This window comes from Balearica regulorum, chromosome 6 (genome assembly GCF_011004875.1).
Source record: "Balearica regulorum gibbericeps isolate bBalReg1 chromosome 6, bBalReg1.pri, whole genome shotgun sequence".
In the NCBI taxonomy this organism is placed as follows: Eukaryota; Metazoa; Chordata; class Aves; order Gruiformes; family Gruidae; genus Balearica; species Balearica regulorum.
In genome coordinates, this window is record NC_046189.1 from 35719480 (window position 1) to 35738204 (window position 18725).

At 35.9% G+C, this 18725-nt stretch overlaps 1 protein-coding gene across 9 annotated transcripts in view; it reads right to left on the reverse strand.

Moving 5' to 3' along the window:
• ZRANB3 (zinc finger RANBP2-type containing 3) overlaps positions 1-18725 on the reverse strand; it is a 51094-nt gene that overhangs the window by 13660 nt on the left and 18709 nt on the right. For 8 of the 9 annotated variants that reach the window (XM_075757207.1, XM_075757214.1, XM_075757206.1 and 5 more), the window contains exons 3-11: positions 16495-16513; positions 13018-13196; positions 9546-9777; positions 7286-7371; positions 4137-4308; positions 3649-3777; positions 2098-2217; positions 1603-1722; positions 908-1087 (exon numbers count right to left, since the gene is read on the reverse strand). In XM_075757207.1, coding sequence (XP_075613322.1) covers positions 908-1087; positions 1603-1722; positions 2098-2217; positions 3649-3777; positions 4137-4308; positions 7286-7371; positions 9546-9777; positions 13018-13196; positions 16495-16513 — 1237 coding nt within the window. Of the gene's footprint in view, positions 1-907; positions 1088-1602; positions 1723-2097; positions 2218-3648; positions 3778-4136; positions 4309-7285; positions 7372-9545; positions 9778-13017; positions 13197-13693; positions 13743-16494; positions 16514-18725 lie in introns of all 9 variants that reach the window. The other variant, XM_075757212.1, reaches the window with a different exon arrangement.

The following is an 18725-nucleotide window of genomic DNA, read 5'->3' on the forward strand; positions in this document are numbered from 1 at the left end:
CAAGAAAAAAAAATGGTTATCAGTTTCTCATTATAGTAACTGTATCAACACAAACAACTGAACTACTACAACACAGGGGTAGCCAAACACAGGAACAACTGTAAGCTGGCATTTGCATCAGAAGAAAACCTGTGTAACCACAATCACAAACAATTCTGATAACCAGAGTTTAAAAGGCAGTTCCTTCTATGTTGACACTTCTGGAAATGTCAGAAAACAAGAGCTGACAGAATACTAATACACCTCAGTTATCAAAACAAGACACTAATGAATGGTATCAAAGTCTACAAAAAGGTCACAAAAGCAAAACAGCCAAATTATTTTTTTAGTCCTATGAAGTCTCGAAGATCTTCCACGTAAGGAAAGAAAGGATGGAATTACTCTTCCTAACAAGGACTGGGTAATACTTGAGGAAAATGGCAACAGAAGATAAGATTACAGTAATCTTGGGTCTACTGAAGGAAGAGTTATTTGAGAATGCTTCTGCATCAGAAATGAAGTTGAGGCACAGCATTCATACAGTTAAAAAAAACAACAAAACAAACCCAACAAACTCTAGCTGTTGTTATTGTGCAGAAAACCTTAAAATTGTAAACTGAACAATCAGAACAAAAAAAAAGCAGCTAGAAGGAAGATAAAACAATGATTCTGTAGATGTGAACCATCCCATTCATTTTGGCAAAGAGTTACCTTATTTATATGTGGATCTTAAACAAAGAGTAAAAAGCTAGAAAAGACTAATTTGGAACAGACACAGACATTTTGATGATTAGCAATTCTAGGTCTATCAATTTGTCTTATAGTAGGATACTGCTCTAGATAAGCAAGAATGTTATTTGGCACACGCACTTAAACGCTATCTTAACCATAGCGAGTTCTCGATTGCTCGGTTCTACTCCACACATACCTTGCGATTTAGCATTGCCCACATAAGAGTATCCATTGTTCCTTTTGCAATAAGGAAGTGAATATTCACAGAACTGCACTGCCCAATTCGGTGTGCTCTGTCTTCTGCTTGTTTAATATGGCCTGGATCCCAATACAATTCAGCAAACACAACGTGAGTAGCAGCAGTGAAAGTTAAACCCTAAACAAAATAAGCAGATGCATTTTAGAAAAAAAGATTCCACACACAAACAACAGAATATCTGAAGTAAAACAAAGCTAAATGTTGTACAGAACATTTTTATATGGAAATAAGAGGGATCACCTGGACAGACGATTGGCCTATCACACCAATTTCTTCCTTAGGCCTCAGACTGATATTAACAAGATTCAGAAAATACTTGAGTATTGTGTCAAGATTGCATATTGTTTTTCATTATGGAAGTAACATTTATTTCTTATTAATCTGGTGTTTTTAGAAAAATTGAGGTTTTACTTATTATTCAAGAATTACATGCTGCTGCTTATCTTGATTTTACTCAAGTAATTTCAATAGAGGCTTAAAACAGTTAACATGATTAATGCAAAAAATTAATACACGAGTCTACAAAAGACATATTGCATCAACTGCCATCAATAAATCACTGCAGTTAACAATGACTTCAGTATCTATATTCTTCAAGTTTCTGATTTTACATATTTGGTTTTTTGTCCTACCTGACCAGCTGCCTGAATACTCAAAATAGCAACTCGGGTATCAGGATCCTTCTGAAACTGATTAACAAGATGTATTCTTTCTGCGGAAGGAACACTTCCATCTATTCGTATGTAGCGAACCTATAACACATAATAGTGACAAAATGAAATTATCAGTGTCCATTTTTGGACCCAATCACCCTCTGATCCCCAATAAAAAACATGAAAACATCTGTTCTATTCCTGTCATGGGGATAGGGACACATCAGTACTTTTTTGCCCTTTGATTTACAATTAAGCCTCTATCTAGAGAGATGTAGACTTAGCATTCCTTGTTTACAAAAGGAGAAGACAGAACAAACATGAGATCTTAAAATGAAATATTCCTCAGAAGAATCTGTAATTTCCCTGACATGATTTATTAAAATTCCAAGCATTTGCAAAATCATAACAATATAAAATAGCAAAGTTAGCCACCATTCCCTAGCAATGGGTGCACATTTGTTAAATCATTACCTTATTTTCTATAACTGCCTCTGTACAGGCTTGAAGCATGCTTAAGTGATGAGCAAAAACTAGAAACTTCAGTTTGTCATTTTCAAGCATCATTTTGATATAGTCCTTTACTGCACCTGCCTGGAGTAAGAAAGTGCGTTTTCATTAGTTAGACATACAAAATGTTCAAAAAGACAGTTATTTTAATGTCTTTCAATTTCTTGTAATATGAAAAGTTAAATTTCCATACTTTTTGTTATCCATTTAAGACTTTATCAAACACTAACATTAATAAGTATAAAATTATTCAAATTAATTTTGTTTAAAAAAATACCACAACTTTCTGTCTTCAAGAAACTTCTCTCATTCCTTCAAAGAAAACCTCCATTTATCAAAAGATCACATAATCACATGGCAATTCTTCCAGATTAAGATGTAGATAAAACCCCTTTTAGTTAGAACATCATTATTTGATGTTTTAAGCCATATTTAAAAAACAAAACAAAACCAAACCCAAAACTGATTTCTGCCCAAACACATTTCAAACAGACAAGGTATTGTTTAATCAGAACTTCTGTATCCGCACCAACATAAAGCCATATATCAAAACTGAAATAATAATTTTGATACTTTCATGATACCGTAATCATAAGATTTCTCTATTTAAACATTCATAGAATTCTTTTGTGTCAAACATAATTTTCAGTATATTTTACAAAAACTATTAAAATAATGACAGTTGATAATAACATTTATCAGTGATCAATGGTTAATGCAACACCCACTGCAGCAGTCCTCAGATTTCTCTTTTTTGTCTTTCAATGTCCTGTTTGAAATGGATTAAAAGAAAAGTAGGGAAGAAATAGCAATAAAACCACAGTGATATTTTTAAGATAAGGAGAGAAAAATTTGAAGTTGGTCAGATTCTCAACTCTTACTGCGCCAGCAGAACTTTTTTTTTCCCCCTATTCTTTTCTACAAATAGGTGAGCATAATGAAACCTGATAACAGGTTAAAAGTAGGCATGTAAAGGATTTTGGTTATTAACTTGTTTTTCTTCACATCTTAAGCTACAGTACTATAGGAGGAAAATACAGAACAGGGGTCCCATCTGATAAAATAAAGAGACTGGCTAGAGGGGAATGTTCTTCCACATTTATCCATGGGGAGAACCAGTACTGAGAAAATGCAGCCTGCGTAAGGGCTGCATCAGCACTGTCCTGGGTCAGCTGCAGCAGCTACCGACACACAAGTCGGTCCCTGAAATATCCACCTTCAGTATATCCCTAAGTCTGTGAGACACATTTAGTGCTGTTGGGAGACTACGTCTGGACAGTCTTGGCCAGCTTGGTGGATATGTAATCAGTAAAGTTTTAACACTTAGCTCAGTCATTATAATGGGGTTCAGCCTATTCCATAAACATACAAAGAAAAAGAGACTATTTCTTCACATCGTGATTACAAAACAAACCAACCAACCTCATCTAGTATTCAGGCCAATACAACTAATTTTATTAAGTTAAATACACACTGGGTATTTTAAATATAACAAGAGGAGACTTCCGTGCTTACCTTGGCAATGGCTGTTTCTTTATACATGCGTGTGATTAGATTCATGACTTGAGAAAAGTGGCTTTCAGTGGCATCTGAATTCAGATTTCTCATTAATTTCTCCCACTCTGCAAAAGTGGTATTCAAATTCTAATTGGGAGAAGAGATCAGTGGTTAGATATATAGTACAAAGCATGTTCTACCTCAACATGTACATTTCAAGCATGAAATGTTTAGGAACTGAGTGCTTTTGAGAACTCTATCCCATTTGGCTAAAAGTAACTGTAGGATTCAAAATCTAAGTGAAAGGAAGAAGATTGTACTAAAATCAAAATGATGCAAAAAATGTGCTATAATCATGTTCTTCATGTTACATTTTATAAAGAGTAACAGAGATACTATGCTATATATTCACACATTCTTTATAACTACATATAATACACAGGCATACATACAAATACATAGATACTACTAATTACTAACAAATGCGGTTTTAGTGGAAAATGCACCTTAGCTGCAGCTTGTGGGAGGTCAAAGGGAATACGCTGCCTAACTTTGGGAGGCAACTGAGTTAGAACATCATTCTTCAGTCTTCTGATCATTATTTCACTTAAAAGTTGATGTAGTTCTTCTAAATTTGAAGCTCCTCTACAGTCCCATTGAATTCTTTTACCAAAAAACCTGAAAATGAAAAATTAACACTGAGGGTAAAAACTAGCTCTTCCAAATTCAGTAGAAACCTTCAGTACGTAATTCATTTTAAAACACACTACTAGATATGAAGGTGTGTTGGATAACAACACTTGGTGTTCCTGTTTACACCAGAGATGATTGCTTTCTGTCTGATTCCTTCCACTGCTGAAGTCAGAGCTGTTTCAATTTCCCAGCAGATACTGCTGCCCACAGGCACTACTACCCATCAGGTGCATGTAATCCTTTCTATCATCCCAGCTATGCTTCCCTTTCTACAGGAAGCAGAAGTTTCAGGTATAATTTTATAACTCCTGTTTCAATGGACTAATGAGAATAATATACCACCATGAAAATGTTCTCTATTATATTATAGAGGGGAACAGCTGACAGGGAAGCTATCATGAAAGTTGCAAATATCACCATTAATATTTCCCTCCCTGAGAACTCCCTTCTAGTTACAGTCAGAGACAGGATTTAAAGCTTAAGGTACCATCTTTAAATGTAATGCTATTTAATGAGCAAGGTTAAATAGAGGAAGTAGGTTTAAGGTTTAAAAGCTAAAGGTTGAAAAGAGAAAAAATTTATTAACTTAGGCTTCCTTATGCTTTCTTTGCTCTGTTGTTTTTAAGGAAGTGTTGCAGCAGGAACAGCAGCTTTTCTCTGTCAACATTGCCAAGAGATAACAAAATATTGAGCATGACAGATTTTGCTGCCCTTGGAGAGGAGTCCAGGTAGCATTTTCCAAGGCCAGGAGAGTATGTTGCAAGCATGTAATTTTACTGGTGTGTTTTGTTTTTCTTAAAAAACATCATTTAGAGAATTTTAAGCCTTACTGAGCTTATCAACAGTGTTCTAGTTTGCTGCCTATAATCATTCAGGAAAAGGGGCTGAGGGACTCACTTCTACACTGGTGAAGTATTGGCTTAACACACTCAGAATGCTACATAGACAGAAGACAGCAACATCTTTTGCTCACATCCTTTCTTTGGTCTATTTATATGGCTGTCCTTAGAAAGGTTTTCTCCCTCCACCATGAGCATTGGGGATATAAAATAAATGGTAGGCAAAACCTCACAGAAATACTTTGGACCTCATCTTTAGAAACAGGTGTCTATGAACACCTAAGTAAAAAAACTCACAACATTTACACAGAAAGTGCTGGCTGCATAAAATAATCCTATCAAGTTTATTACCATAGGATGTTTTGTTTCAGCCAAGTCATGAAGACAAAGTTATTTACTGAAAGCTTGCCAAACCCTGACCTTGATTTTTATTACATGGTATTCCAAAAATAAGATAATCATCTATGATTGAGTAGCTAACCATGCTGTACCCACGCACACTTGTGGTGTGAAAATTACAGATGCATTCAGTCAAAACACCATGGAAAAAATAGCATTTCTCTGTCTGAAAATTAGACAGCACTCTTCCATATTATTTGCAGTTAAATGATGATAAAATCTGTATGATGGAGGGAGAAAAACAAGTGATGAAAATGAACAAGTTATATGAACTTGTTCTATGAATAAACAAGTTATATGAAAATGAAACCATGTAATTATTACTGTAAAAATTAAATCTAAATGCTAGCCAATTTAGCTGACAACTCTATTGTTTTGAATATATGCAAAGTTGTAGATAAGGAATCTTTTAGCTAAGAAATTTTTTAGAGGTTCTTCCCTTCTCATAACTTCTTTCATTCCAGATTGTAACATAGATTCAGATGGGTAAAACTAAGCATTTTAAATCAGAGGGGTTTTTTTATCCCCTCTGTTTTAGAACATAGCTAAAAAAAACAATCATTAAACTAAAACTGAGGGAAGCAAGTCGGAGGGAAATGAATCCTCCTTAAGTTAATAACTTAAAAACATAAAACATGAAAATTTATGAAAGAGGCAAGGGACAAAAATGGGTTAAAATTCATTAGGCATATATGGGGAAAAATGAGTAATGAGCAATGTTATCTAGCAAATTGAAGGCAAGGTGGTGGACAAGAACTTACAATGCCTATAATCAATCCCTCAAACAGAATTACAAACAGACTACTGTGCTTTTGGGAGTTTTACACCTTTACTTTTATTCAGTCAATCTGTAAAATACAGAGACAAGTATTGGACTTTTTTCCCACCCAAGTATGGTGGGATAGCAAAAAGACTGGATCCCATAATAAAGATATGTAAATTATTATCTGATATGAGCATAAGACTGAGAATCAAATGCCTAAGTTTCGGCTGTAGCTGAAACTCCAGCTCTACAGGTAAAACCTATGCACTTCATACTAATGACAGTACATTTGTAAATCATTTTACTTCACAGAATGCTGGCACTTAAATTTTATTTCAAATTTTAATAGCTTCCAATTTTGTCCTCAAATAAAGTCTCCTGTCAATTTAATCCTTTTTCCAGTCCTCTTTGATCGAGGAGATGGCATCTGATCCTGGGTTTCCAAGCAAGATGGTATGATACAGCAGTAGAGGTACTACTTACTGGTTCTCTCACTTAACGTGACAAGAAAATCAAAGACACTCATAGGAAAATAAATTAGCAAGCATAGTAATAAAAAAAAAAAAATCTTCAAGACAACATCAGCAGATTAAATTGGTAAAAACTAAGCCAGTATAAAGCTATATAAAAGCTATATAAAGTATAAAGAAGAAAGAAAAAAAAAAGTGTAGTGACAGGACATGAGGTAAGGGGTTTAAGCTGAAGGAGGGTCAATTTAGATTAGATGTTAGAAAGAAATTCTTCCCTGTGAGGGTGGTGAGGTACTGGAACAGGTTGCCCAGAGAAGCTGTGGATGCCCCATCCCTGGAAGTGTTTAAGACCAGGTTGGATGGGGCTTTGGGCAACCTGGGCTAGTGGAGGGTGTCCCTGCCTGCAGCAGGGGGGTTGGAACTAGAAGATCTTTAAGGTCCCTTCCAACCCAAACCATTCTATGATTCATTCTATGATTCTATGGTAATACCTGACACGAGCATTGCAGTATTTTTTTGCGTATTCACTCCAAGTTCCAAATCTTCTTGGAAACAGTGCCTCAATCTGCATGAAAAGCTGTATAAAAAAATAATGATAGTGAAAAATTGCCTACAAATGTAAGACTATTCAGAAATAATTATTACATGATTATTGTGTTAAGTTTACATTCAATAGTTGCACAAAAAATACACAGCTGGGCACACATGCAAAAGACATTCTATAGGAGTAAGCATGTGTCTTTAGACAGGACAACTGAGGGAAGCCCTCAAAGAACAGAGCACCCTGAACACCGCAACACAGTGCTGACAACTTGGATTTATACTGAACAAGAAAACATGGATTAGAAGATGTTATTCCTAAAAATACAATATATGTCATTTGCCAGGTACATGGGCTTCTGCAAGGCTTCAGTGCAGGTATTCCATGAATACTCCGCTTCTTAAAATACACAAAAAGCCTACTCATTCTTAAGTTTTACTTCAAAAAATAGGCAATGTCAATACAGACCAGAAATTTCACACCTTTCTTCCTGGTTGAATAACAGGAGGTAAATATCAGTTTAGACAACCTCAGCCAGAAAGAATCCTACTTTACAAGCTGTTCTACTGTGAAAGCTTTCTGGATTCAAAGATCATACTAGATCCAAGACACACTGTTGAGGGGTAGCGGGGGTAGCATAGAGACAACAGTCATACAGAAGGCGCTCTCCTAAATGCATGTCCTTGCTATCCTCTTAAGTCTGCATCATTGTACATCACTTCTGCCATTTAAGCTTTCATATTACCTAACCACGTGCTATTGAGCTCTCCCCAAAAGAAAATTACTACAGCCTGATTTTGTTCTTCACAGGCTTCTTTCAAGACAGATGTTAGAGAATTGAAAAGCAGTATTAAGGAAAACAAAAAACAAACAAAATACCAAATCAAAACAAAAAACCCAAACCCAATTTATTCTCCCAAGTGAAATGCTGCTATCTTGACATAGATATAGGCCAAACAAGAAACCACCTGTAATTATTTGCTATAAATGTACATCACTATAAATGAGTAATGCTTTTCATTTTCTATACATATTCCATTTAAAGTTTAAATAGAAAGATTCTGCTTATGAGACAAAACTGATTAAAGAGACATAATGCTTCTTACACTCTGCCTTATGAGCCGTGGCAGATGTTTGGTATCACTATAAAAATGTCTCAAATTGTCTTCCATTTGGTCATGAATTTGGACCCCATTATTGTGATCAAGGACAGCTTGTGTGGAATTTCCTTTGAAAACCTTTAGCAACGTTGCTTACTTGGTCTTGGTATCAACACACTGTATAAAAGTATAACACTTTCTAACTTCAATTCTTCTTCCAGGGTTGGTTGCAATGTCTTTGGTACATGGGTAGGAAGTTTCATAATTATCCACACCCATAGATATAAATATTTGTTTTAAAGTTTTAAGCAAACACTCATAACACAACAAGCCCTTTTTCATACAGTGGATATATTTCTCAAGTTATAACCTCCCTGAACAAATTAAAGGGTCTTGGCATAAGTTCTATTTACACAACAAGAAATACTAAAGTGTAAAGTATTACTTCTATAACCCTTATAAGCTCCCTAGATACAAATCAGCTCTAATATTCTGTTTATTTCTACATTTTATGAAGGCAATTTTCTTGGGTTCAGCATAAAACCCAAGTGGTTTTTGGTTTCCTCTCTGCTCCTCCTCAATTCCTTAAGTTAAACCTCCTTCAAAGGAAAATTTGTCTTTCTGGACTGCAACAAGCACAGAATATATTTTTTTCCACTCATGCAATACAAGGGAACATTGGCAACATCCAAAAGCCCAGCGATAAACAAAGGATTTCCTATATCAGATGATGGAAGTAGAAGATTTTACACAGATTCTTGTCTTCCAAGGACTCTCCTACTCAGTAGAAACAAATAGTTGTCTACTTAGGCTCTTCATTTTCTATTTCACCTAACAGTCAGACTATTACATGCCAGATTATTTTCTTATAAGAACACTGCCTCAAGTCACCTGTGCATGAGCTTGAAACAAGTTTGTAAAACATCAATATAATCAGCTCAAACCACAAGATGTTTTAGTTTCTTATACTTGTGCTTCCTAGTGCGGCTAGTGCACTGTCTGATGTCATAATGGATGTTATTTTATATATTAAAGAAAACTACAACATTATTCATTTACTGATACCATCCTTAAAAACAAAACAAAACAAAACCACAGTAAGTCAAATACCTCTTCAGGTCTTCCTAGAGCAGGAGTTCCAGTAAGAAGAACAGCTCTAAGAGCTTTCTGCACAACTGGCAACAAAATCTTGCTGCGGGTGGCATTTCTGGATTTTATATAGTGTGATTCATCAATCACAACTACCTTAAAGTTCTGCCTGTACAAAGTATCTATTAAAGTTTGTGCATCAGAAGTTAACAGGCCATACCCCAGAATCGTTACTTTGCTGGTTGATATTCTCCTAAAAGAGAAAATCCAGAAGTTTTCTTAGTAAATTTTCATTGTAGAAAAAAATAATATAGCAAATTAATTATACCAAACTATTTTTTTTAAGAAAGTATGTATGACACCTTTTGGATTAAGTAGTGGGCTGTCAGGCTAATAATAACAGCTTTTGGTGTTTAAAACATCGTAGCATCTCACACTTATAAGTCACATACATTTCATAACCATTTTCAGAAGACATACGTTGCATTTAAAAGGAAGTTCATTTATCTGGTTGCATTGCTTCAACTTGTGTGCCTTTCCTGGAATATCGCACGGGACAAATCCAGTTTCTAGATAAAAAGTTACACATGCAAGTCAGATCATTATGAGCACACTACGTAAACACCACCCAAATACCTGAAGTAGTAATGTCTCTATGCAAGCTATCCACTGCTCTGTGTGCAAAAAGTCAGCTTGCCAGCAGCCAAAGATGGCTAACTAGACTGTCTATGAGCATTTGGGTACTGTAAAAGTACAGTCTGGGCTGAACCTCATCACCTGAAAAAAACTTCATTCATATCAGAGCTATCCGCCCAGCTTTTTTGCTTGAACAGAACATAAAAACAAACAAACTGGAAGCAGGGAATCAACAAGGCACAAGATAGAAGTTAGTATTTAGTTGGAAAAGAACTTTATTCTTAACAATAAATTTAAAGACATACATAGGCTCAAGGCATGAACTGCTTTTAAAAATCACTAGAGAGCACTGCGGCCCTTCAGGAACCTTTGAGCAGCACAGGAACTCTTCAAGTTGTTAGACAAACAAATCACCAGAATGAGAGTCATAGCTGGTCTACCCATCCGTCAGACACTACCGCCCTGCTGGCATGATTATCATTTGTTCTCCAGTAGCCACAGATCAAAAAACCAACTAAGTTGAAGTTTCTTTGAGTTTTGAACAGGAAGAAAGTATGTGCATGTCCACATTTATGCTTCCGGATACGGAAGAAGAGGCAATGGTTAGAGCACTGGCACTGTAGTCAATGCAATACAGACTCTGGCTGTTATTGTATAAATAAATGTAGCAACCAGGAAAACAAGAATTTCCCCCCACCCCTTTGTGAAGGGTGGATAAAAATTACAAATAAAATTATTTATTCTTAGTGGAACCAATTTATTCAAGTAACATCCATTTTCAAATTTAGTTAGAAATTATAAGAACCTAAATTGTTGCCCAAATATATTTAAACCTCTTTAAATTAAGAAGTTAAACAACATTCAAGCAGTAAATTTCATTGCTGAAGTTTTGAAGAAAAGCAAAGTATTGAACTGAGAGAAATCAAAGCTGAACATATGGAAGCAGAATTTAACAAAATGCTAAACCAAGTTTGGCAGCTGTACTTTTTGCATTTTCTTGCAAATGCATTAACCACTTTTTAATGTTAAAATATTAATTAGTTCAACAGCTACCTCACTTTTAGCTAGGAAGCCTCCTGGGAGTTAAACAAGCAGAAACCCGTTTTCCTCTTCCCTTGCTGTTGAATAAAAGTAAGTGATGATAGTTAAGGTCTATTCCTTTTAAAAAAATCTTAAAAGAGAAAATTAACAGAATTCTGTTTGCCATTTACTTTTGCCAACATTTCCCTTATTCCACATTTCTCCTTTTTGCATTCAGCATTATAAGCATTAAGTTTGTGTGCATTTAAGCTAAATAGCTTTAAAAAAAAAAGAAAAAAGGCTCATTAAATCCTTATTTTAGTTCCCATATTCCTGTGATAAAATTAAATTTTGACTATCAGCAGGAACTACCCCTTGATTAAGCTTTTAAAATGCTTTTTCAGTTGGATCTCTGTTGTTGCCACAAGAAAGGTTCCAAGCTACTGTCTCTTCTGCACATCTTGGTGGTTAAGTCACTTTCTGATACTCCCCAGACAACATGAAGATCAGTCTCCCTTATCCAGAAGTTTTAGAACAACATCTAGACATTATCATGAAATCAACCAAGTCATTTACAGTAAGGCAGACTAAAAAATACCCTTGTAATTCAGTGTAATAGGAAAGTTAGTAGAATAACACACAAGACTTTTAGTCTCTCTTTGATGAATTCATGCTATTAAATCTAAAGATAGAAAATCTAGGTCATAATGACCTTTTCAGTTATTTAGAAAATACTTACTGTAACTTATAAATTTTCTCACACTAAATAGAATTTTTACAGTAATTACTTCCTTATTTTATAACGTATACCAGAAGTTTTCCAAAAATGTGTTCAAAATGTTTCACTGAAGCTAATGAATACAAGCTAATTCATCAGAGTTGAGAAATAACTGTGTATGTTCAATTTGAGACACGCTGAAGTAACCTAATTTTCAACAGACAAGCATTTGCTACTTTGTAAAAACCAGGCCTATCAATTTCAGATGAGATGAGTAACTACCGGAATATAATAATACAAAACTGGGAGAAGTGGTTGATAGACCAGAGGGTCAGGCTGCCATCCAGAGGGACCTTGACAGGCTGGAGAAACAGGCTGACAGGAATCCCCTGAAGTTCAACAAGAAGTGCACAGTCCTGCACCTGGGGAGGAACAACCCTGTGCACCAGTATATGCTGGAAAGCAGCTTAACAGAAAAGGACCTGGTGGTCCTGGTGGACACCAAGTTGAACGTGAGCCAGCAACGTGCCTTTGCACCAAAGGTGAGTGGTATCCTCAGCTGTATTAGACAAAGTATGGCCAGCAGATTGAAGGAGGTTGATCTGGTGGGCCACTGGTGAGGCCACACCTGGAGTGCTGTGTCCAGTCTTGGGCTCCTCAGTACAAGAGAGGCAAGGATGTACTGGAAAGAGTAAAACAAAGGGCCATGAAGATGATTAAGGGACTGGAGCACCTCTCCTACGAGGAATGGGTGACTGGGACTGTTTAGCCTAGTGATAAGAAGGCTCAGGGGGATCTTTTTAATGTATATAAATACCTGATGGGATGGTGCAAAGAGGACAGAGCCAAACTCCTCTCTGTGGTGCCCAGTGACAGGAGGCAATGGACACAAACTGAAACCCAGGAGGTTCCCTCTGAACATCAGGAAACACTTTTTTTACTGCAAGGGTGACATAGCACTGGCACAGGTTGCTCAAAGAGGTTGTGGGGGTCCTCCCATCCTCGGAGGCATTCAAAAAGCCATCTGGGCATGCTGCTGGGCAACTGGCTCTAGGTGGCCCTGCTTGAGCAAATGGGTTGAACAAGCTTTTCTACAGAAGAATAACAAGTTTTACTCACCCGGTATCAGTTTTGTTCTGAATGATGCTAATATCATCTGGAGAGAGTTCTGGAATCCACTTCTCCATCTCCTCAACCCAAGGGTATCTCAGAGATGAAGGCACTACAATTAAGAGAGGCCATTCGTTTTTATAGTAATAGGAAATGGCAATTGCTTGAATTGTTTTACCTAGCCCCATCTGGCAAAAGAAAAGAAAACAATAGAATTAAAAATAGAAGTCTGTGCTCGGAAAGCATATTTGACTCAGAAAAGCCTCAAATGTTTTGCAAAGACAGAACCAGATAAAGGAAACAAAGAACTAGTTACATAGTACCTATTTCATTGTCAATTCGTTACCACAGATCATCTTTAATGAAAGAAGATGCTTCTCTTTAAATGAATTAACACATATGTTATATCTGGTTAGCTCATTAAAGCTAAAAGAAGCATTTCCATTAATTTCAGAAGATTTTCTGTTCAGGGCCTTAGTAGGGTAGACTGTACAGATCAAACTTCTTTAACTTGTTAAGCTACCAAAAACATTTTTAAAAGACTATTCAAGGGAAAGAAAAATATGGGATGTCTTCTTAACACAAAAATGACAGCTTTACCCTAAGTTGCACAGGCAACTGAAGAACAAAGAACTCTGCTCTTAACCCAGCAGGTTGGCAAAAATAAACTACTGCTTTCACTCACCATAGCTAATAGTTTCTCTTTATCCTGTAACACAGGAGAGGAAGCCCATCTAGTAGGGAATTCAGATTTACAGACAAGGTAAATATATATCTGTGTATTGTATCTTTAACAAGGAAGTACTTCCTTCATATTGCCAAGGTAGGAACACTTCCATCTAACGAGTTACGAATACGAATATCAACAGATGAATATAAGATGCAGAATTTAGGGTCCTGCTTAAAAAATAACCCCCCCAAGATTTTATCAAAGAATGCAGCTATTTTCGTTACTTATTCACATGGCAAGTGATAATTCCAGATTGCTGTTAAACACTAAAGCAGAGACTGGCCTTAAAATATTCTGTTCAGGTTTTCCACAGAGTCCAGTGGATATTTTAGTTGATCTGCTGCTATCTAACTATTCACGGTACAGACATAAAAGAACAACTTACTTATTTCCTCAGTACTGAGTTAAATGGAGGGATGTAATGATATCACCAGGAGATTTCCCATGTACAGAAGAAAACATAATGAATAATTCTACTATTACTAGAAAGAAAAATAATCAGAGAACTACTGTGATACTAAGTTTTCATTAAAAACTGCCAAGTTTTCATTAAAATTTTCCCCTTCTGTCACCAGCAGCACTTGAGCGAGCTGAAAGCAAGTCTAATTTAAAAAAAATAAAAAATAAAAAATAATAATTTTTAGTTTGTTGCCACAGTTGTTTCCCTAACTCAGACTGCCCAGTCACTGGTGATGATCCAGGCAACTGAGTTGAACTGAGCAGGGAATAAAAGGCAGTAGTGCACTCATAACTAAATCTAGATCCCATATAGCTGATCACCAGTCTAGATTGTAAAAATGAGACACAAGAAAAACTGTAGAAAATATCACGGTCTTGGTTTTTGATTTAAACACATCTTTTTCAGTCATGGAAATGGATGACATGGAAAATCTGAAATTCTGGGGGAAAAATGCCTGTTCCCCACTCCAAGAAAGAATGGCAACATATTTTTAGAATACCTTTTAAAAAAGATACTATTTTTATTGTACTTTAATCCTTACATAATTACATAATCCAGGTATATGTACAGTAATTATATGATCTCTAGTTTTCATACATAACTTCTTTTTGTATATGTCTGGCTTTGGTTGGCATAATTAATTTTCTTCCTAGTAATGCATATAGTGCTATTTTGGATTTAGCACGAGAATAATGTAGATAACACTTTGATCTTTTCTAGTTGTTGCTCAGCACTGTTTACAATCAAGTCAAGCACTTTTCAGCTTCCCAGGCTCTGCTATCAAGGAGGCACGAGCCTTCTGCAGCAAGTGCACGCAAGCTGGGAGGGGGCACAGCTAGGACCCAAACTGGCCAAAGGCATATTCGTATCATATGACATCATGCCTAGTATATAAACTGGGGAGGAAGCTGGCTGGGGCGCAATGACTGCTCAGGGAGGGGCTGGGCATCGGCCAGTTGGTGGTGAGCAATTGCACTGTGCATCACTCATTTTGTGTGTATATATATGCATTTTTTTTTAAACTCTTCCTTTGCTGTCCTATTAGTCCTATTAAACTGTCTTTATCTCAACCCATGAGTTTTACTGTTTTTTTCTACCTTCCTTCCCGATTCTCCTCCCCATCCCACTGGGGGTGCTGGGGGAAGCAGAGGAGGGAGTGAGCGGCTGCATGGTGCTTAGTTCCTGGCTGGGGTTAAACCATGACAGTATACACGTTCACAATATTGATGTTTTCTTTTACCAATATTTTCTTCTTATTTTAGAGATATGTCAACAAGCAGAAGAAACACACCACTGCACAATACTTCCTCCAGTCCCAAACCTACTGCATTGTGACATATATGCTTTACTTCAGAATAAATATACCTTGCAGTACTTTTTGTTGCTAACATAATTATACACAGTTTATTTTCTCATTCAAGGAAGGAAATAAGAAACTTTGTTTTAATAAACAAATAGCTACTGCTGATATTTTGATTTTTCCCAAGCTTCCCCTTTCTCTTCCCCTAAATGCTTTTATATTCTCCTGTTTCCAGAAATTCCACATTCTATGCCAGAATAGTTTATTTCCTGTCGTAATGAGAGCTTTATAGTATGAATAGATGCCTTCATCCCAGTAATCCACCTCTCTGTCTCTCTCCCCCTCTCCCCTCCTGTGTTTCAAGAAATCTCAAATTAGAATAGGGAGACTATATCAATCCCCAAACATTAACTCCTTTTCAGTAGGGTTTTATACTGACAACACATCAAGAACATTATACTCTACTACAAAAATGGTTTTTCTGTAGGAAGAAATGGGACTCAGATTTCCCTAATATGGAATAAAATATAAATTTTCAAATGTCTGGAAGTACTGAATATCACTATTACTACTTCATCAGTGCATTTAAGAAAATTCATCTTTGGAAGGCACATCTGTTCAAAGTCTACCTCTTTGGGCCAGGGATATCTCCTAATCCATTAAAAATAGCTAGCTATGCAGTTATAAAGTGTTGCAAAGAAATTTTAAAAGTCAACTGAATATTTTTAAGATTTAACAATACCTAAAGATTTAACCTACCTAAATACAATTAAAAGTAACCTTCTAAGTTTTCTCAAAGATTCTTTTAAGCTTATGTCAGGTTTCTTTTTTTTCCCCTCACAAATATTTTCAGATTATCTGCTAGAATATCACGGGAATTAGGCTTCTTTCATTACCAACTTTTCTGCCTACATCTCTCAAACCAAAAAAGTCACATCAGCATGAAGTACACTAAAACAAGAAAAATGGTGTTAGAGGAACAGGAATATCACTTACCTCATCAGCAATCATACACCTAAGAAATGAGAGGGGAAAAAAGCAGAAATTAATAGTAAATATAACAGATAAACCAACAGTTACAAGTTACTATAAATTTAAGTTATGGATTTACTGAATCAATGAAAGCAAAAAAGGTAGACTTCATTCCTACAGATATCAACTACAAAAAGAAAATTTGGTAGGAATTTGGAAGTAAGTATGCCAATTATTCTAAAAACATATATTCAATTTGTTAGCAGTACTGAAGAACTTGCATTGTAAAATTGAATTGCTGCTTTGGTCTAGTGCTATATTAATTGTAATCTTAAGAGACATTTTCAAGGCAAGAAGTGCATCTTCAATTTTTTTTGTCTTTCAGAAACAGTGATGCTTTTGTTACTTAATGATTAAGGATTATTTATATGTCAGACTGATTTTAAAAAGCTGCTTTCCAGAGCTGTCACATTTGTTTTGAAACAGAAACAGACACTCCCTCTCCCTAACCAATTATACTAGATAAAGTATTAGAAAATGAACTTGATTTTTTTTTTTCCCCATTTTGGAATCACTTAATTAATGCTACTCCATGTAAAGACAATGACAACTCCAAGTCCCCTGCCAAAACTAGGGGGAAATTCTAGTCAGCATATTTACATTTTCTAAACATTAAATGGCATCTTTGATATGAATTTCTTCTAGGTATTTTAAATTATTTAGTTTATTTTAGTTATTTAGTATGTACCTTCTTAACTCAAGTACGGTTTAGGGAACTTAAGTGTTTCTAGATCATCAAGCTTCTTCATCAAACCTTTGAGATAGGATGAAGAACAAAGGGAATTATTTCACGAACATTTAGTTAAGCCATTAAATGGATGACGTTGCATCTTTCCAAATGCATACCGTCAACTATTTTACAAACGCAGCTCTCGGCTATTTCACAAACTTTTACCACCACTACTTTACAAACTTTTCCAAGTTGGAAAAAAAATAATCCACAAAACCTAACCAACAAGCCTATTCAATTCAAATGAATTACAAGAGCTTGTTCTACCTCTAGTAAATAAAATACATATATTAAATTTATACACACTGACAAATTCAGAAAGGCACGAGTCCAAGCGAAAACTGTGAAAATAAAGAGATACAGAGACAACCTACTCCCTTTAAGTCTTACAGCAAGGTGATGACTTAAAGTTCCCTTTTCTCCTATAGCAACCCTGGACTGCATGAAAATACAGATTTACTAAGTATCTTCTGACCAGAATCAATGCTTGGAATTTCAAGGCAAGATCTGAAACAGGCAGAAAGTGTGAATTTCTGCAACTTCATGAGAATTGCCAGAGTTCGACAGCAATACTTGCTTGGGCTGCAGTCAAATAACTAGCAACTAGATGAATTCCCCAGCTACTAAGTAATCTGGGAAGTTTTTCAGGCACTGTGTAATTTTCTAAATTGTCATAAAAAGCAAATTGCAATAATAACTCCCACCAGTCGGTATCATAGTGCCACGCAAAGGGCATGGGCTTACTCAAACCATTGATCGAGAAATACAGCAGTAAGCACTGTTGGTTGAACTCAGTGACAGCAACAGACTGATAGCTCTATGCAGTCCATCACTTTGCTTGAGGATTTATAAACATTTACTGACAAAAAAAAAGTGCCAAGTCTCAGAAATGATGAAATATTTCAAGCTCTGGAAGGGAATAAACTTCACAGGCCACTCTGCTTGTTTTCCCCCTGACTCAAGTATCCTTCTGCCTTGTGCTTTTCACTTCTTATCCCCAGTAGCTTTCAGTCATGGACGCAAACTAGTCTTGATTAATTTCTCTGGATTAGTTCTTCTTCATAGTCTGTTCCCAGCCACTGCAACTTCTAAGGAAATTGAAACTTCTACTCTTGTGCCACATAACTATAAACGCATCCACCACATCCTGTAACTCAAATACAACGTGCCTTCCATGAAAAAATGGAAAAAATCTTCATGGTCTTTATGTCTATAATAAAATTTAATACACCAAGATATAAATGTTCTGTATTTTGACACCCAAAGTCTTTTAAAATAATACAGAACTGCTTTTTTAGTGTTAGGTACTCCGAAATTAGTGTAGCTATCCAAAACTAAAACCGAAATCTTCTTTTCTGCACTAATGATTAATGCTCGTAGTAGCACCATCAACTTAGAGTTGCCATTATGTCTAATAACATGCATCTTGCCATGGGGCCAAAACAGACATTTCTGCGGTCAAAAT